The 20,570-nt window shown below is 43.0% G+C and overlaps 1 protein-coding gene and 1 long non-coding RNA gene across 2 annotated transcripts in view; both read left to right on the forward strand.

Moving 5' to 3' along the window:
• LOC147667173 (uncharacterized) overlaps positions 1 to 13,610 on the forward strand; it is a 79,185-nt gene extending 65,575 nt beyond the window's left edge. Inside the window, exon 4 of the long non-coding RNA XR_015304488.1 lies at positions 12,873 to 13,610. This is a non-coding gene — a long non-coding RNA (uncharacterized LOC147667173). The remainder of the gene's footprint in view (positions 1 to 12,872) is intronic.
• Positions 13,611 to 14,058: 448 nt separating this feature from the next.
• Positions 14,059 to 16,257, forward strand: LOC147667174 (uncharacterized). Its single transcript, XM_086948871.1, has 2 exons — positions 14,059 to 15,929; positions 16,014 to 16,257. Exons 1-2 carry the CDS (start codon positions 14,074 to 14,076, stop codon positions 16,255 to 16,257), a joined length of 2,100 nt encoding a protein of 699 aa, XP_086804997.1. The 5' UTR covers positions 14,059 to 14,073.
• Positions 16,258 to 20,570: the final 4,313 nt, after the last annotated feature.

Genomic DNA, 20,570 nt, shown 5'->3' on the forward strand with positions numbered 1-20,570 from the left:
ACTACACTTATCCTGCTGATTTATCGATGCCTGATTTACAGACCCGTTTGGCAGGCCAGTCCAGATTCTCTTTTGACTCTGTTTCGGAACCTTTAAAGAAACCCACAAACATTGCAAGATATGCCACGTTGTTTAAAAAACATTTTTTAATTCCGACTTGGACATACATTTGGTTGATCCTATTTTCATTCTATCTTTTTATGTCAATTGGTTTTGTGTTTTATTTTTTCCGCCTGATTGATGGTCACTACGTTAAAGAAAGAACAGGAATTCAGTACCTTAATGGAACATTGGCCCCTCTTTCTTCTTCACATTCTGCGCACAGACTGAAACGAAACTTATATACCGTTAACATTACTGCTTGGTCTGTCCTTGATGGGATTGTGTGGAATGCGGTTAGGTTTCAGATACATGGGCCCACGGAAGTGATTAATGTTCCAAATGTGCTTAGAGTAAAAATGGGAGATGTAATTAAACAGATTATACGTTCTGATGATTGGGATATTCAGGCCGTAGAAGCATTATTCTCTGATTTGAAGTATTATGCTGCCTTCGATGCTGAGGATCTGTACACAGATTCTATTAATTATGGTGATTTGTTTTGTTTTCAACACTATGGTAATCATTTTTTACATAAGACAAATCCCAGGAGGGTAACTGTAAATTATACACAATGGGAACATTGCCCTACTCCATTTGGTGGCAGTTCCAATACGATTCTGAAAAAATACACCTATTTTACAGACTTTAATCAATCTAATCCCGAGTCATTTTATTTTAAAATGACACAAAAGTCCATGTCCAAAGTTAGACTTACCGATACAAAATTGCTGTATTCGAAGTCCTTTCTAGACAGATTGGCTGTAGATGGCTACGAATTTTGGAAAGGAACAATTGACCTTAAATCGGTTTGGGGTACCAAAGATTGGCAGGTACAAGGCACTGAGGCTTTGCACCGTGCATGTCTCATCCCGAATCACATGTTGTTTTTAAATTCATCTATTTTGCAAACAACATGCTTTGGATTGGCTACTTCTAAAAAATTAAATACACCGACCATCCCAAATTTAGAGGAATATACAGGTTGGGGTAATTCTACTGATTTGTCCATTCACGAGTTGCAAACTTTTTTACACAATTCGTCCTTTAACATTTCCAGTTTGGATTCCAAAGGTTAGCTGGTGTGGCATAGGAGTGCTGATTCTTGCCAACGCCGTTTTTTGGGTTTGGCTACGGGGTTCACAAAAGTCAGACTCGATCCCCGTTTTGAAGAAGACTATACTGTCACGACTTATTCTGTGGGGAAGCTGTGTCAGAATTGGTTACAACATTCCACATTAGCTGCAGTTAAACTACATCTGTCTTTATTAAATGATAATGTGGATTTGAACGACTTTATACAAGGCCCGGCTAAAGGTAGATCTAAACGATGGCTGTATGCAATTTACAATGAAATTTGGAAAGTTACCCAGGTTGAGGCTGCTAAACGCCTGAGAGCTATTGATCAAGCAAATTTAGAGAAGGTGCTTGCAGTTGTGGATAACAGCATTAACACGCTTTCTTCCGGAATTTACACGTTGAACAATATTGTGTCTTCTGTTGTTGACATTGTACATGATGAAGTGTCCGTGTTATATCATGGTCAAAATCAGTTGCGTTCTGTCATGCAGTTTGCTTGGACACTACAGACTCTTAAGTCTGGTCGAGTGCCATGGAATTTTATGAACGTCTCGTCACTATTTGCCCCATTTAATCTGACTGAAAAACAGCGCATGCTATCAATGAGAGATGCAACATTTTCTATGTTACATATTGAAAAATTAGAATCCCTGCCATTTTCAGTGGCTGAAGTGACTGCTGCTACATGGCTTATCCATGGTGTTATAACGTTACCATTTGCTTTGTATAAAGTTACAAATTGTATGAAATATATAGCCATTGGGCGATATGAACCATTAGGCAGCGCTTTCCTCCATGAGACATGGTCTTTACCATACACTTACAGATGTCTAAAGGAGGGAAATGAAGTGAATCTGAATGGTGAAGAATGTACACAGTCGCCTGACCGTTCACTAATATGCAGACACATCCAGTTGCATGGTTCTTGTAATCAGGACAAACCTAATTTGGCCTGTGTTTTGAAAGGGACACCAGTTCCGGCAATAGTTCCCACGTTCACTTTGTTGTCCAACGGAAGTTATTTACTTTTGAATAACGAGCTTTGTTGTGGGTTAGAGGCTGGTATCGCTTATGTGGTTACAGTGTCAGAAAGGGTGGTTTGCTGCAAGAATGTGTTGTATCCACCCACGCATGGGAATTCAGAAGTTTTAATTTGGCCAAGAATACCAACCTTGAGAGCTGAGTTCAATGGTTTAGGCCGTATAAGAGCCCTATTGTCTCAAAAGCAGGTGGCCCTGAGCTCTGCCCGCGAAACTTATGTCCTTCACATAGCAAACACACGCACAGAAGTACAGGCACTTTTAAGTACTGATTTGCCGTCTCATTTTTGCGAGCTGGTTCATCAAATCTTCAATGCCTCCTCCACAACGAGCCTGGCTCATTTTTTTAAAATGGTTAGCAGTGGTCTCGTGACTACATTTGAAAAAGTATTTGGTATTATCTTTCATTCTATATTCGCTAGCCTGTTTGGCGGATTTCCTGTTTTGCTGGCTTTGGCTGCAGGCGTTCTGGTGATATTTTATTTTATAAAACATGGATGCCCATCCTGCGCAAGGAAACGCTCAGCCCCTACTGATGCAGTTTCGCAACCGGATGCTTGATTATTATGGATCCTTGCCGCTTGCGACATTAAGCACGGCTTTTGGATTATCCTTCAGATTTTCCTATTTCACATGTGTCCAGCCCGTGTTTCATTGCCTGAGCTGTGATTTCGACTGGGCCATTGATTTGTGTCTCTGTTTACCGACTTCTCCTGACGTCAACTTTGATCAGCTGATGAACCCCTTAGTGGCTCACGAGTTGGTCTGTTCTGGCGGAAGGGTTATGGCTGTGGCAGCGATGCATGGACTAATGGGTCAGTGGGATATATTCGCAGCGGCGCATGACTTTCTGGCACAGAGTGTTCTCGAGAACCCACTGAGTTGTCCTCTGAGGTTGCTAGAGGAATCGGTGTTGGAGGAGCACGTATGTTCTTTCCCATTGCTTAATTGGATGGCTGAACTGTTTTCGGATGATGGCAGTGATTTCATGTTGGAAGCTGTAGCTACCTATTTTGCATATTCATTCAACGATGAGTGACTCTGAAGACTTCCATCATTATGGCACGTGACTTTTTAGTAATTCTGAATGGTGCCTTTTTCAATACGAACATTCGATTTTTTCAGATGTTCTAGGCCTATTAATTAAAAGTAGGCCTCAAGTTCGACTTTTTATATTTTGTGTGGCCACTATAGGCATTCATACATACATTTTTGTGTTTTTAAATTTTACATACATTTAAATACATTTAGCTTGGCTCAATATCATTGAACTCTGCTTTCATGTGTTGCCTCTCATAGAGTATTGGCTTATATTTTTCTCTTTTAACCGTCCTCGGATCATTGGGGGGGGTGTCATATGGTTACTACGTTTCTATATATTGTGTTAAGTTAGCATGTGCTTATTAAATGTTTAAAACGCCATATTTTCTTTCTGCTTCGGTTTGCACATGACACCTAATTGTTATTGTAGCTTTCAACCTAGACGAAAGATGTGATTTATTTGAGAATAATATGTTATTGCCCTGGTATCAGTCGTGCTTGGTACACTTGGTACAACTGTCTGCACACTGAGAACTGCACACTCTCAGAATAACCTAACACAAGGTTGCTGAAGGCCTGATCCTCGCACCACGTTAGTCATAACACAAATAATGTTTGTGCCAACATTTGGCTCTACGTGGGTTTAAGATATAGTTACAGGGAATGAATCAACACACTTGATGCTGAGCATGCTGAGAGCTGGTAGCGGTTGATGTGATCTCCTCCTACTGAGAATTAGAGGTATGGGTCCGCCCTGCTAAGAACCCAGATGAGACCTTCTTAGATATAATATAATATGCTAATTAGGGTGCGCGAAATATAGGTGATACAGATTTCTATAGATTTTTGCATCATAAAATGCTATCACCTTTTGCTTACTATGGATTAGTGACTATGCTGCTGACTCTGATTTTTATAATATGTATATTGATATTATACAAGATACTGCGTTTGAGAATGCTGCATTGAAAAATAAACATTTCAAACTTGCACGTGTATTCTTTGCCTCCCAGTTTCGGTTTGGAGTGATAATATAACGAAAGAGTGTTCATGTGTTCCACGATACCTGAGGTACTCTAAGTTCATGTTCTGGATTGTCTAAGTCATTGGTAAGTTATTACTACCGATGAGACACTGTAGCTAGCTTGGTAAGGGGATTTCTGAAACAAAGGTGAGTAGTGGGTCACCCTCACTCACCCAGGTTCTAGATCTCTGTGCACAGTTCTGTGGGAGAACGGAAACCCTGCTACAAGGTGAATTGGCGGAAATTTTATGACAAAGCAGAGAAGGAGAATTACAAAACTTGTATTTTCACTTACAAGCAAGCTCTTTTGAAAGCTAAAAAAAGAGTACTTCTCGTTACAAAATACCATTGCCGAATCCAATTCCAAAGCATTGTTTAGAACTATTTTTAATGTTTTAAGTTTTATAAAGCGCATAGCTGCCCAGTGACGGGGTATCCCAGCGCTAACTAAGCCATGGCTGAAACACTTCAAAGGAATAAGAAGAGCCTAAGCTGGAAAGAGCCAGGTCTTTAACGCCTTACAAAAGGCCAGATGGTTCTGGAGTCCTCTGATAGATGTAGGAAGAGAGTTCCAGAGGCGTGCCGCCTGAACTTTAAATGGTCGACTGCCCGCTCTAGGTCTGAGAAAACGGGAAGTGCAAGCCAAGCCCGCATTAGCCGAAAGCAAAAGGCGGTTCTTTACATAATGGGCCAGCAGATTCGCCAAAATCTGCGGTCCTTGGTAGGTCAATATTTTATGAGCCACACACAAAGACTTAAACTGGATTCTTTTCGCTATCGGTAGCCAGTGCAATTTAGGCAGAAGGTGCGAGACTGAGCAAGATCTGGGCAAAGCTAGCAGGGCGCGAGCTGCTGGGTTCTGGATTCTCTGCAGGCGGACAATACAGGACTTGTTGACGCCTAAATATTAGGAGTTCCCATAGTCCAGCCTTGACAAAATTGTAGCCTGAAGGATGATTTGGCGAACTTTTGGTGTAAAATAGCCAAGTAGGGGCCTCAACCCTCTTAGGAGACCAAAGCAGGATCCAGACAGGGCCTTGGATTGCACATCAAATGAAAGTTCGCTATCGATCGAAAAGCCCAAATATTTTACAGCCTTCTTTGGCTGGGGTGCAGGTTTAAGTTTGACAGGCCACCACTGTTCTGACCAAAGGGAGCTGTCTCTACCCAGCACTAGAATTTCTGACTTGGCAGCATTCAGCAGTAAACAACTAGCTGCCATCCAGTCAGAGATAGCTACCAAGTCCTCTTTCAATGTGATGAGATTGTCTTGGCAGTTCCTCGAAAAAAGTGATGACTAGCTGGGAGTCATCGGCGTATGAAACCAATGACAACCCTCTGCTTTTTGCCAGCAGGACTAGGGGCTGTACAAAGATGTTAAAAAGTGCAGGGCTCAATATAGAGCCCTGAGGAACCCCGTGTTTAATAGCATGTGTGTGAGAATCAAACGGTGGTTCCACCACTTGAAATGCTCGACAGATTGTGCCAGGACTGACTTCACATATGCCTCAGTAACCTTAGCCAGAAAAGGAAGCTGGGAAATTGGACGAAAGTTATTCGGGTCTGATGACTCCAAGGAAGGCTTTTTTAAAAGTGGAATGATTTTTCTAAACTAGCTAACCCTGCCGCTCCAAAGAAACCGGGGGATGCAGAATTTTGTAATAAAATAGCTGCCTTTTTTAAAACCAAAGTAGAAACAATTTTTACCTCACTCAATGGTCTAATCAATGATACTCAGACTGATTTCATTCTAACAGAATCATGAAGCTTAGGTGCCGCGGCAGAACTACTGGAGCATTTCACCCCGATTGAGAAAGCAGATTTGGTCAAATTGTTGTCTGTGCTAAAATCGGGTGGCCCTAGTGATCCGTGTCCTGCTGGAATTGCTAAGCAAATTCCGGAAACTTTTGGAACGGCTCTCACACCCCTGCTTAATGCAGTTTTACAGTCCGCAATTTTTCCCAAAAATTGGAAAAAGGCTCTGTGCTTCCTCTTCTAAAGAAGTAATCTCTTGACCCTAAGGACCCGAATAATTATCGTCCTATCTCTAGGCTTCCACTACCTGCCAAATTACTGGAAAAAGAAATAAATAGCCAAATCAGCAACTTTATCTCTGCCAATAACTCCTTGGACCCATCGCAATATGGATTTAGAGCTTGTCACAGAACGGAATTGGCTTTAATAAAAATCAACCGAGGAAATCAGAGAAGCCGTCGATAGTGGAGGTAATGCCATCTTAATCCTCCTGGACCTATCCGAGGCCTTTGATGCGGTCCACCATAGGGTCCTGCTGAACAGGCTCTCTGATATTGGTGTGAAGGGCTCAATATGGAAACTGCTACATTCCTTCCTGTCTGACAGAGCTCAGACAGTAGATTTAGATGGCAACACTTAGGAACCCTCCTCACTTCCCTGTGGGGTGCCACAGGGCTCGGCGTTGAGCCCTACGCTTTTTAACATCTAAGTGGTACCCCTGGCCAGTGTCATCAAGTTGTTTGGTTTCCAGCTCACCTCCTACGCTGATGACACACAAATTGTGCTATCACTGATGGAGGGTGCGGAAAGGGAGGCGGGGGAGAGGTTCTATAATTGCATGAGCTCTATGTCCACCTGGATGTCGTCCAACTGTTTAAAACTCAACTCAGCTAAAATTGAGGTGTTAAAATTTTGCAATAATCCCTGGGTCTGGACCCCAGACTGGTGGCCGGAGGATCTGGGATCGTGCCCTACACTCTCTAGGAAAGCTAAGAATTTGGGAGTCATGGTGGATAACAAGCTCACCATGGGGGACCTAGTGAATCAGGTATCTTCAGCAAAAAAATCAAGTTCTTCCTATCGGCAGACAACCTAAGGACGGTTGTCACTGCACTCATTATGTCCCATCTGGACTATTGCAACAGCCTCTATCTTAATGTTCAGAAACAACATATGAACAAGTTGCAACTGGTCCAGAACGCGGCAGAGAGAATGCTGACGGGAACCCGTAGGTTTGCTTCGGTCAAAGGAGAACTTAAGAAACTGCATTGGCTCCCAGTTCCACTTAGATCACGCTTCAAGGCACTTTGTGTCGTCTTTAAGGCGGTTAATGGGATTGGTCCGGAGTTTCTTAAAACCAGACTTACATGGTATGTTCCTACGTTCCTCCGGATCCAAATTAGTCCAAACCTCCACCTTTAAGAAAACTAATTGGGGAGGCAGAAGTTTTCTCCACTGTGTCTCCAAAGCATGGAATGAACTTCCGTGCCATCTCAGAAATGCGCTAAACCTTTTTTCTTTTCGCAAGGGTTTGAAAACATGATTCTTCTCCCACTAAACAGCTGATGCTCCCCAGGTCACCAGTACTCAGCGGCAGAACACCCTAGGGTAGCAGTGCGCTTTACAAGTACAAATAACATAACATAACATAGACACACAGACACACACGCTCTCTCACTCACACGCATTCTCACACATACCCACCCTACCTCACATAAGAAACATATAATTAACTTCTAAATGACACCTTCGACTAGGACCATTAGTAAACAGGTTCATGCAGAATTCAAAAGATCCTACTTGTAAGGATATCTGTGCAGTCATCCCCATGACAGGAAAGAAGAAATACAAATGAATTAATAAAATGCTTTAGGAGGCTAAGCATTCTTAAATTAAGAAATGAATGAGAGATAAGCCAGGAATAGAGAGAAACAGAAAAAGAAATAAGAAAGAGGACAAAAAAAAGTAAAATCTATCTATATAAATAAAAATGTAACTGTTCGTTGTTCAAAATCTAAAATCTCCGAAAGTACTCCACTGATTGCTTTGAAATTTTGACACAACGTTGGATTTCAAAACGTGCGTGTTTTTATATGCACAACGTTGGATTCAAATACACGTGTGTCGAATATGTGCGTGTTTTTAATCGAAATCCTGAACAGACCTTATTGATTTGGTTGATGCGCAACAACTACAAGGGACGCATAGAGACAATAGTCTACATATATTAGGATGGACAGTTGGTGTCAGGATGGCAGACCGTGAAGTGGTTGGAGGAAGGGGGGAGGAGTTGGTTCAGTTGGCAACATATTTTAAAAGAACAGGATGAAACCGCGACCTGCGGTTCTGTTACATGTTATATATTAAGGATGCGTCCAAAAGCTACCATCTGTACTGTTTGTTTTTGTTATAATAACTGATGTGATGTGATTTAAACATGTATCAAATTGATATCGGTAAAAACTGGATAACAAGCAGCAAAAACAAAAAAAAATGCGTACTTGCTATGATACATGTACTACAAACTGTGGTTTTCGATACAGTTTGTTTAAAAAAAATGTTTTAAAAAGCTCAGGGCCAATCTTTTTAATTGTGCGGTTTAGATCTAGACACAGATTGCTTTTCACAGGGACAATTATATGTTGTGTGGTCTAGAGTCGGCAAACCAGACAATCTCTACATCTGCACAGACAATGGAACAACAAAAAATATTGTATACCCACAAGCATTGTGAAATTAAACATATTAGAAACATGCGCTTGTCCTTTTCTTTCTTTTCCATTTAACCAGACTGAGCCACAGAAACGCGTGACCGGGTACAGCTAGTAAAGATAATAAAAACAAGGGAAATAGAAAGTACGAAAGAAAGAAATGAGGCTCTCATATATTATATTCAGTGGTGCTTGTAATACGGCGGCCAGGATATCCGTCACGTTTGTGTCTGACTAACCCTGCCAGCGAACTCTAAATCAGGCTCTTAACACTTTGCAATGTTGCTGCTGTTAACTGTGCACCATTACTTCCGCAGAAGTCACGGGCAAGAGATCCCTGGCCGCCTGTAACATACTTTTTATAATTACAAGGGTGTGATAACACCGCATAAACAACAAGTGCAGATTAAACCGCAGGGTTCCAATAAACCCACACACCGTAAGATTACGCTGTACTAAACACACAAGCCTCAATACCAGGTAACTAATACAAAGACTGATGGACATAATGAAGCAGAACTATAGATACATGCATAGCACAGACAAGATAAAGGTCTTGATTTAGAGTTTGGTGAGCTGGGTACTCCTTCACAAGCGTGGTGGAGTATCATGTCCAACAAACGGATGGTCTGCCTGACCTAATGCAAGTCAGCTGGATTGTCATTTGTCCAGCCTTACTTGAGTGGCATTGATGTAAATACATCGGACGGCCCTTCCTCTCTAGATGAGGCTGTTTGATGTATTTTTCTCTTATTCAGGACCACCAGGGAATACCTGGCAGTCATGATGAGAATTTGTTTTTAAATGAATCCCACTTCCTATGAGTAAATTAATCAGGGAGAAAGTTCCAGGGGTGTGAGGGTGATTAGTTATTGGTTTTTAAAAATCAACTCCAGCTTTGAAAGCTTGTTTTTGAAAAACACAAACGTTGGTGAATGGCCGCCTGAAACATCCCCAAGGGATCCAGAGAATTGTAGATCAACTTCCTATAGATGGTTGAGATTGCTTTTTCGGAGGAGTGTGGCTCAATGGTTAGAGCGGCAGACCCTGATGCAGAGTTCTGGCCCGGGACCAGGGTTCAATTCCCGCATCGGCGGGTCTTGGGCTCAATTTCCTCAGACCTGACAATTCTCGCCTCGTGCCTTGTCTAATCATGGGTCTCTCGCTGCAACTCTGGGCAATAGCTTGCTTAACCTCTACACCGGCCCCAACAGCGCTAGGATGCCTGGCTTCACCCTGGGGGTGCCCACGAGTGGACACTTCACAGGGAAAGCCAGGAGGGGTTCCATAGCGGTATGATTGATAGCGCCAGGAAACCGCTTGGTGGCAGCGCGCTCTACAAATACCTTGACATTTACATTTACATTTGCAGAGCATGACCCACCTGCAAATGTCAGAACCGTCTTTAGTCACCTAATATACATTTGTTGTAGGATCGTGAAGGACACAAGTGCCTGTCCCCTCCACACATCGCCCGGCGTTCTAAGCTAATCAGTCCCTATTTTGTTAAGCCCTGCAATCCTCCCACTGCACTTAAAAGATCACCATCATACAGTGGAGTAATTTCAGTCAGCTTACCTTCTCAGCCTAAACACTTGGTAGCCTCTCTCCACACCCTTACCACTGTTTGGGTATGGGTAGGTAGGGTGCACTCATACTTTCTTCGATACTGCACTGGTGTGGGGTAACCTTTCTTGCCCATGGCCAATCTATCTACCCCATAAGAAGGATCCTCACGGTCCGCAAAAACCCAGTTGTTGACTGCCATCAGCTGCGTGTCCCAGTAATGCTTGCGAATGCTCCGGACCGCTGGTCCACCTTGAACTCCCCTCTGCACCTTACTCAGCTTGAAGAGCCACCATCCCACAACAGGAGCCGAAGTTCTCAGTCTACCTTTTAAAAGAAAATGTCTGGTGGGATCTTAAAGGACGTGTTTTGCACGATGTACAGGAAACCCTGGAGGGTCATCACTTCAAATAGGGCCACTCGGCCCAGTAAGGAGAGCGGGAGCGTCCGCAAGTGTGGGGCATCCCAGCGAAGCCGGTCTAATTTCAGGAGTATGTTCCTGCCTGTGGCTCTCTTGAAATGAACACGCCCAAATATTTAAAGCCATGTAGTGCCACCCTAACTGTGCACGTAGAGTCCAGCCGCAGGGTCCCTGCCACCAGCAGGAATATTAAGGACGTCTTCCAATTGATCTTATATTCTTAATAATCTCCAAATATGTGAAAGATTTGTAGGATTTGTTCACTCGAGAAGGCTGATTACGTATCCTACACCAAAACATCAGCGTAGAGGGAGATTCTCTCATCCCACTCTTGATCAACTGGAATACCCCATATGAGAGGTCCTGGCGAACCTACACATGTGTAAAGAGCATAGAAGACAAGGAGCATCCCTGTCGGACGGCAAAGACTCGGGAGACTGTATTATTGACGCGCATGCATGCTAGAGGGGCCACATACAAGAGCATGACAGCAGCGCCACTGGTTCAGCAAAGGAATCCCCTGTTGCATGTGGTACTCCAATAAGGTGTCAGAGATTTAAGCGCGTTCCCTCGTGTGGCATAAAGCTACTGTCCGCAGGCAGATCGCTAGGGCCTATGCAAGGACCTTAGTCTCAAAATTAAGCAGGGAAGTAGGTCTATGAGACCCAAACTCAGTTACTGGTTTGTCCTTTTTTGAGATGACCACCACCTCAGACGTTCTTTGGTCCTCTGGGAGACACCCTTATTTTCAGGCAGTCTGAAACCTACTCTGGAGGTACTCACTGATTTCATCCATCATGCTTTTATGTAATTTTAAGGGAAGCTCATTAGGCCCCGTCGCGTGCCCTGTTTGCAAGGTTCCTATTGTCTTATATATTTAGTCTACTGTCAGGTCGTGGTCTAGTGCGTCTCGGTCCTCATTCGTTAGCATTGGCAGGGTCAGGTCTTTCAGGAAGTCTCTCCCACTATTTCTGTCCCCTTGTAGTCAGTGTCCTCAAGGATCACTGGCTTGAATTCATCCTATAGCACGCAAGCTGATTCAACATGCCGCCTGTTCCCCTTAAAATAGAAGTCTGCTCCATCTCTCATACGAGCTTTGAACGTCTTTTAAATAACACAGATCAACCCTTGGGGGTAGCATGAAGTCCACAACCAGACTATCGAGTTGCACCTCCACCAGCGAATGGTCTGTGATTCCCACTGCTATGTGCGTAGCGGCTCTGAAATCATCTTTATGGACAGTCTGGCATGCCAGAGTACCATGTGCTGCAGACAGGTGCCTCTGGGGCATTTAGGAGTATCATGAATATAGTATAGGTGCAGTTCTGTCACTCCAGTCACCCCGTTGCTTGTATGCTCTGTCATAAGCGTCTTACCCTTTCACAGGATGAGTCAGTCTTGTCTGGGTCTCTTTCCTGTTTCCCGGAAGAATTGTGTGTTTCCCCCAGTTAGTAAAAAAACAGCATAAGTCTTGGCTGCTTCTGCTGCACCCAGAGTCTGGTGGGTCATTTCAGTAAAAAATTTCTGTCTGGAAAAAAAGGGTGTCCTATTTTTTCTGCACCCGGTACATCCAGGTGCAGAAAAACCTAACAACTGATAATCAGGTGGAATAAAATGAACACATGAAAGTACGCCTTAATTTCATTGCCCTTGATTCATACTAAGGACCATAGTTGAGGGATAGGTCTAGGCATAGTCCTCGCAATACACAATAGATTTGCGTGCGGCAGAGGACAGAACTCAAAAGTCAGGATATCAGATACAAGTAGGTGGTAACTCAGGGCAGAGGCAAACGCCTGTTGTCCGTGGAGGAGAAATTCCCATCCCAGAAATCTACATTAAAAATTAATTAATAGTATTCTTTTTTAAATATCTGTTTGGTGCCAGTGCATATGACTTTAATGTCTGCCTTTGGGATTCTATGTTACAACTCCATAGGGTGCATGTATCCTTTTGAGCTTAATAAATTCTACAAATCCTCACTCATCCAAGTATTCTCAGGCTACCATTCTATCCTCTGCTCTGTCTGAAGAACAGCTCACATTTTCAAAATTCTGCAATTCTGCATTGATATTGCTTGTAAATTATTTTTGGGAAAATCTACATGTATTAACTATTTAATTTTAATACTATAGGTGATTGAAATTACGCATGAAGAAAGCAAGATTTAGCACCAGGCAACTGAATGTTAGTGCCATAAGAAGGATTATTCTGAAAAACTGAAGGACATCCAGCATTCTAAGTGTAAACAATTTCCAAAACCTAGGTGTGGCGAGGAAGTTGGAGCTGAGGAAAGTACTATACCTGCAAGTGAAGTCTCTAATTTTGCATTTCATTAACCCAGAGCAAAGTCATATCTGTGCACACAGCATCAGAAATAATGCCAGAAAGACCAATCACAGCATCCTCATCTGAAATATTATCAGAAAGACAAATTGCCTCAGCATGACAGAATAACGTTCATCTAAAGCATCATGTAATTCCAGAGGGGAAGCAGACACTGCATACAAGAAAGTTATAACAAAAGGTTTCTTCTGCAAACCATCAAAGAAAAGACGCTAATAGAAGACTCCAAAGCTGACAAGCAAACAATCAAAAGATTGGAAAATCACATTTGTTCAACAACCGTTTTTAACCAGTTACGCAAGTTTGAGACTATCTGCCTCTGGATAGAACACCACGACCCACTCTGCTCACTCTGGCAAAAACCTTAAAAATCTACCACTTTATTGTTTTCATGACCATCTCAGAATGTTTCCTTTTTAATGTATTCTGTTCTGTAATTCTATGTAAATCGCCTCGACATTATCTGCTGTGCAGGAGTGATGTATAAAAACTGATTAAATGAGCACCGTTGCGCTATTGCTAATGTAAATAAATCCTCGTCTTCAGAACTACACCTTACACCAAACATAAAAAGGGTAAAAGGAACTGATGTTCTGTGACTGGTGATCCACAATAGTACTGTGCATGTTCTAATGTTCTCGGTTACTGCCATTACATCAGTGCAAAAAGGTACTTCTCAGTTTAATAATTAAATATCAGACTAACACCTTATTACTGTATTGCTAAGCACCTATACAAATAGATTTGAGAAAAACGTCAGTCACAAAATAAGTTGCTGCCAGAGAGGCTATAACCAAAAGACTATTATCTGCTAGAAACATTTCGACAGGTGTTACAGGGCTGCTTCCAGACATATTTTGCTCAATTCAAGTGTAAAACACACAATTTCTTTTAGAGAAAAATACTGAACATTATCTAAACAAGCCCGACTCTAAAATCGGGTTCACTCTTACCGTGGCATATAAGGAAGAGAAAATTAAATGTAACTCAATGAATACACCTTATAAAAACACGGGCTGTGAGAACAAATTCAGTGTTCAAACCCACCTCAATCAAAGCAAAATAACCCAAGTTGGGGAAAAAAGTTACCTGTGCCAAGAAAGATTCAGCCATAAATCTCATCTCACTGAATTTGAGAGAATGCACACTGGGAAAAACCTGTCTCAGTGCAAAGTATGCCAAAAAAGTTTCAAGCGTAAATCTTATCTCACTGAGCATATGAGAATCCACACTGGGGGAAAAAACTCTCCGTGCAAAGTATGCCAAAAAAGTTTCAGGCGTAAATCTTATCTCGCTGAGCATATGAGAATCCACACTGGGGAAAAACCTCATCAGTGCTCTGAATGCCAGAAAAGGTTTTGTAACAAACCAAGTCTTTCTCGACATGTATTAACCCACTCTGTGGAAAACCCTTACCAGTGCTTTGAATGCCAAAAAAGTTTCAGCCGTAAATCTTATTTCACTGACCATATGAGAATCCACTCTGGGGAAAAACCTTATCAGTGCTCTGAATGCCAGAAAAGGTTTTGTAACAAACAAAATCTTTCTCGACATGTATTAACCCACTCTGTGGAAAAACCTTACCAGTGCTCGGAATGCCAGAAATATTTTAGTAACAAAAGAGGACTTACTATACATACAAGGACCCACACTGGGGAAAAACCTTATCAGTGCACGGATTGCCAGAAATGTTTCATTGACAAAAGCAGTCTCACTCGGCATAGAAGAACCCACACTGGGTATAAACCTTATCAGTGCACGGATTGCCAGAAATGTTTCATTGACAAAAACAATCTCACTCATCATAGAAAAACCCACAATGGAGAAAAACCTTTTCAGTGCTCTGAATGCCAGAAATGTTTTATTTACAAAAGCAGACTCACTGAACATACAAGAATCCACTCTGGGGAAAAGCCTTATCAGTGCTCTGAATGCCCAAAGCATTTCAAATTTAAATCAGTTCTAACTGCACATGTGAGAATCCACACTGGGGAAAAACCTTATCAGTGCTCTGAATGCCAAGAAAGGTTTTGTCACAAACAAAGTCTTTCTCGACATGCAATAACCCATTCTGTGGAACACCCTTATCAGTGCTCTGAATGCCAGAAATGTTTCAGTGTAAAAAGTAGTCTCACACAGCACATAAGAACCCACACTGGGGAAAAACCTTATCAGTGCTCTGAATGCCAGGAATGTTTCAATGAAAAAAGGCATCTCACGCTGCATATAAAAAACCACACTGGGGAAAACCCTTATCAGTGCTCTGAATGCCAGAAATGTTTCCGTGACAAAAGAAGACTTTCTCGACATACAATATCCCACACTGGGGAAAAACCTTATTCATGCTCTGAATGTCAGAAATGTTTCATAAACAAACTCAGTCTCACTCAGCATATAAGAACCCACACTGGGGAAAAACCTTATCAGTGCTCTGAATGCCCAAAAGATTTCAAACTTAAATCACTTCTAAATGCACATGTGAGATTCCACACTGGGGAAAAACCTTATCAGTGCTCTGAATGCCCAAAAGATTTCAAAGTTAAATCACTTCTAATGGCACATGTGCGATTCCACACTGGGGAAAAACCTTATCAGTGCTCTGAATGCCAGAAATGTTTCTCTGAGAAAAGAAGACTCATTAAACATACAAGGACCCACACTGGGGAAAAACCTTATAAGTGCTTTGAATGCGACAAATGTTTCAGTGAAAAATGCTATCTCACTCAGCATATAAGAACCCACACTGGAGAAAAACCTTATCAGTGCTCTGAATGCCACAAATGTTTCAGTGAAAAAATCAGTCTCAATCACCATATAAGAACCCACACTGGGGAAAAACCTTTTAGGTGCTCTGAATGCCAGATATGTTTCAGTCAAAAAAGACGTCTCATTCAGCATGTAAGAACCCACACTGGGGAAAAACCTTATAGGTGCTCGGAATGCCAGAAATGTTTCAGTGAAAAAAGACGTCTCATTCAGCATATAAGAACACACACTGGGGAAAAACCTTATCAGTGCTCCGAATGCCAAAAATGTTTCAGCCAAAAATATTATCTCACTGCACATGTGAGAATCCACACTGGGGAAAAACATTATCAGTGTTCTAAATGTCAGAAAAGATTCAGAGGTAGAGATGGTTACATGCATCATAAGAAAACTCACCATCAAAAATAATTTAGTGCTCCAAATGCCAGAAAAGCATCAATTTTAAATGCAATCTCACACTACATGAGCAGACGCACACAGGGAAAAACATTACCAACGCTGTGAATGCCAGAAATTCCTATTTGATAGGCACAGCCTCGCTAACCATAAGCGACTCCATACTGATGAAAAACCTTATGAGTGCTCTGAATGACAGAAAAGCTGCAGAGAAAAACGCTATCTTACCATGAGAAACTCCACACTGGAGAGAATCCTTATGCTATAAAAGCTTGTATCCGAAAGACAGTGTTATGCTTCATGAGAGATCCCACTCTGGGGAAAAGCCTTATGAGTGCTCGAAATGCAAGCAAAGTTTTGTTTGCAAATTACTTCTCACTTGTCATGAGCGAACTCACACGGGAGAAAAAAGCCTTATGTGTGTTCTGAATGTCAGATAAGGTTTAATCATGAATACAATGTCACTTGACATGAGAGAATTCACACTGGACTAAAGCCTTCTACAGGAGGGGAAAGCCGGAAACGTTATACTCAGAAAGAAAATCTCACTAAACATGAGAAATGCATCCAAACCAGGCGAAAAGTAAGGCATATCTTGAGTTGCAGAAAAGCTTCTAACAACCTGACTACATGAGATAGCACATATTGTGGTTTAATCAAGCAACTCTTGCAGGATAACTTAGGCTGCCAGCATGCAACCTCCAAAGATATTTCAGGCCTCGAACATGTTTTAATTGCAACAAAATCCACAATTTGAGTATCTGAAAGTTTAAAAAATCTCAAGGTATTTATTTTACAAAGAGAAGTGTTAGTACTTGCAAAAATCAACTAATTACCAAAACATTCACAATATAAATGTCTTAAATTTTCTCCACCCAAAAGGTTTCTACTCACCCTTGTTTCTTAACATATGACTGAAATCTAGATTTTCATGATAAGATTAAGCCTAGGTGGTGGTCCTCAATGAAGAACTCTGCGAAGTGTCAAAAAACTGCGCCGCACTATGCGGAGTTCTACGAGCAGCGGAGTGCGTTAGGGTCATGCCGTTCGTGGTGATTTTAATCTCCGATTGTTTGTCCCGCCCTGTAAAATTTATCGTGAATGGCACCATGTGTAGTGCAAGAGGGTGCAGCTGCTTCTACTTGAGCTGCAGCTTTGTCAATGCGAAGGAAAGTTTCTCAACGCGAGTGGTTGTGACCTGCGGCTACCACTTGCATTGAGAAATCCGATGACGAATCTCGCCAGGAAGATGCTTTTGCTCGCCAACTAGACCTTGGCAATCGCGAGTAAGGAAAAATCTCATCAGGAGGTGGATTTTCCTTACTCCAGTACATGACGTTGAAGAGCGCGGGTGTGGAAAAAAACCTTGCTACGCTTCACGGTACGGATTATTTAGGAACTCCGCAAGCTCCGCGGAGTATGGAAATCTCTGCGAGCGGAGTTCACCACCCGGAATTAGATAAAATACAACAGCAGGAAAACATAACAAACCAGTTACTTGCCGTCTGTAACGCTCTTTCTGGTGGATACTCCTTTACCTGCAGATTCCTCACCTTATGAATATTTCCCACACGCCAGACTGAATCCTCAAACTTTAAAGCAGTCCTGCTGCACGCAGGAGGTATCATGCAGCTCAGTGTTGACGTCATTGTGCTCCAGAAGTGACAAGCGTAGACGCATAACAGCACTTCCCAGAGCACTGTGAACAACTATAGAGGTCTATGAGTTCATTATCTCACAGGTCTGTATCACATATGCAGGTCCTGGGCAGATATTAATACACCTTTTTTATCATGATTAGAATTCTGATGAGGCCTTTTCATTTCCCAAAATTCTAATTGTATTCTCAGCAGCAAGTGTATATATAAATTGTTGAGTGATGACTGCGCAGTGCTCAAGATGAAAGTGATATGATGATAAAACAGTCCGATCCACATTTTGTACACAAAAGCAGGGCTGTAAATTACCATTGTACAATACAAGTTAAGCAAAGGCGATTCTCAGAAGACATAATCCCTGTATAGTCAATGTTTCGACCGTTCCAGTTAATTACCATGGTCTCATCAGGATGGTAGATCGCCGTCTCTCCCATATGCTTCTCAACTATATTCAATACAACAGAGTAAGGATTCTTCTGTATCTTCGGGCAGTGTACCTGGGAGGAAGTCAAATTCAACTAAGCAGTTCCAGCGCCCGTTCGTCGGGCCAAACAACTGCAGCCAGTGAATCCTCGGCTCGCTGTCAAACACGTTTGTGTGACATTTCCTGATGAGACCATCGTCATTGGCAGTCTTGTCTGTGAGAAGCTGCACCAGCCCTCCTGTGATGGTGGGCCAGAAGACCTGCATCGCCAAGTGAAATTCTCCCTACTCCAACAGCTTGATGTGGAGTTGGGGCTCTGTCGGTGACGAGAGTTCCCTAATCTCTGTCTCCCATATGACCTTCCCAACCCAGAAGTGATACATCCGTCACCACTGTTAAGTCTGAGTGGAATAGGGAGAGGGGTCTGCCACTGGCATAATCTAATTCACTGGAGAAAATGTTGGATACTGCCTACAATAGGGTGAGTCAGTGTCTGGAAGGACACCACGAGGTTTTGCAGCTGCACCAGTTGTAGCAGCAGGTCACTCAGTTGCATGATGTCTTGGACGTTGCCTTTGTGTGCCATGGCCATGAAAGAACTGGGAGACCTGATGGGTTTGTAGCAGGGTCTGTCGCTGGCAGAGTTGAAAAACCCTACTGTAGCCAAAAGGGGATGAGATTTGTGATGAAATTGCGTGGCGGAGGCAGACAGACCCAAGGAATCTGTCTGGGGCCTAGTCCACTTTCTTGCTTAAAAGGCGAGCGCCATCAAATAGCTTGTCCATTAACGATGCTTGGGTATCTTTAGAGAAGCATATAGACCTAATCCAGGCAATGCATCGAAGTTCCACACTCATGTCAATCGCCTGACCAAAGCGATTGGCGGTGTCCAAGTCACAACATAGTACAAACTTTGCTGCAACACATCTATCCAGACAGTGTAGCCATGTATTCTTTTGAGGGTAGGTGGCAGTGTGGGGGAGTAGCTTTAGGACAAGCAGAAAGGGCCAGTGTTTTGTGGGAACAGATGACGGTGCTTTGGGGATAGGAGCTATGGTTTTCAAGGTTATTGTGGTGGAGTTGGTGGCAGTGCTGTGGGGTAGGGTGGAATGGAAAAGGACTTGGTTATTCTAACTCCATTTTATTCTTATGTAGAGTCTTGGAGGGTAGATTCGGCTCGTTCTAGAGCTCTTGAGCTGTCTGGTAACTACAATTTTTCCAGAGTGAATCTTTCTGGATTCACTATGCTGTGCATTATTCCGCGGTCTAGTGGTTGGGTCCGGAATCGTAGTCTTTTCTTTCTTTTTTTTTTTTTGTAGCCCAGGTGGGCGCTGACGTCCCACCTTCTGGTGTTACTTCCTGTGACGTCGGCCTGCTTCCTGCGGAAGCTCCCACCTTTGGGCGCCATCTTCAGATTCTATTTTCCGCCGTTGGGTCTGGATCGTCTCTTAGGAGCTCCAGAATTTTTGGAGGGAAGAAGACGCAGAAAAGGCGAATTTTCAACTGAAAATTTTGGAGAAGTCAACAAGGGACTAGACCACCAAGCCGGGACGATGAAGGAGAACTTCGACGTCCAACGGAGAATGCGCACACAGGGGGCCCCCTGAGCACAGGAATGGACAAGACACCCTTTAAATTCTGCCATAACTGCTACCACAAATACGCACAGAAGGAGCAGCACCTGGTTTATAACCTTGCCTGCCTGTCGACAATGAGAGCAAGGACTGCAACGCCTGCTCGGCCTTCTCACCGAAGACTCTCCGGGTTAGATAGAGACAGAGAAGGGCCAACTACAACATGCAAGGCAAGGGCAAACCGCCGTCGCTTCGGGACCTGGGACTCTCCAGCAATAAGGAGGATAACGTCACCGGTGAAGCCAATGACTACACGGTCGGTGAGTCCAATAAGAACACTTCTAAAGAGGTAGGAGAGTCATTGACCCCCAAACCCCTGACAGACCCTTGAAGGTCTGAGTCAGACTCTCAAAAAACAGAGTCTTAAGTCCTCAAAGGGAGCACTGGCGCCGAAAATCTCGACGGCTGCAGCTGCATCCAAGGACAAACAGCCCAGCGGATGGATCCTTCGAAAAGGACTCCCAGGCGGCGAAGACCGGCGAAATGCCAAGGTCATCGAAGCAAGTCCCCGAAAAGGACTGCTCGACGTCGAGAGAGAATGACCCGAAGACCGGGTCGACGCCGACGCTGATGGCGGCGAGGAAACGATCTGCCGAAACGGTCGACGCC

The sequence above is a fragment of the Lissotriton vulgaris genome, unplaced genomic scaffold (genome assembly GCF_964263255.1).
Source record: "Lissotriton vulgaris unplaced genomic scaffold, aLisVul1.2 SCAFFOLD_2610, whole genome shotgun sequence".
NCBI classification, from domain to species: domain Eukaryota; kingdom Metazoa; phylum Chordata; class Amphibia; order Caudata; family Salamandridae; genus Lissotriton; species Lissotriton vulgaris.

What these genes read in the sequence shown, in the direction of transcription:
- LOC147667174 (XM_086948871.1), top strand. Translation starts at nt 14,074, where the DNA reads ATGAATACACCTTATAAAAACACGGGCTGTGAGAACAAATTCAGTGTT. An exon ending in ACTGGGGAAAAACCTTTTAG is followed by an intron (nt 15,930 to 16,013) that starts GTGCTCTGAATG and finishes AAAACCTTATAG; the next exon opens with GTGCTCGGAATGCCAGAAAT.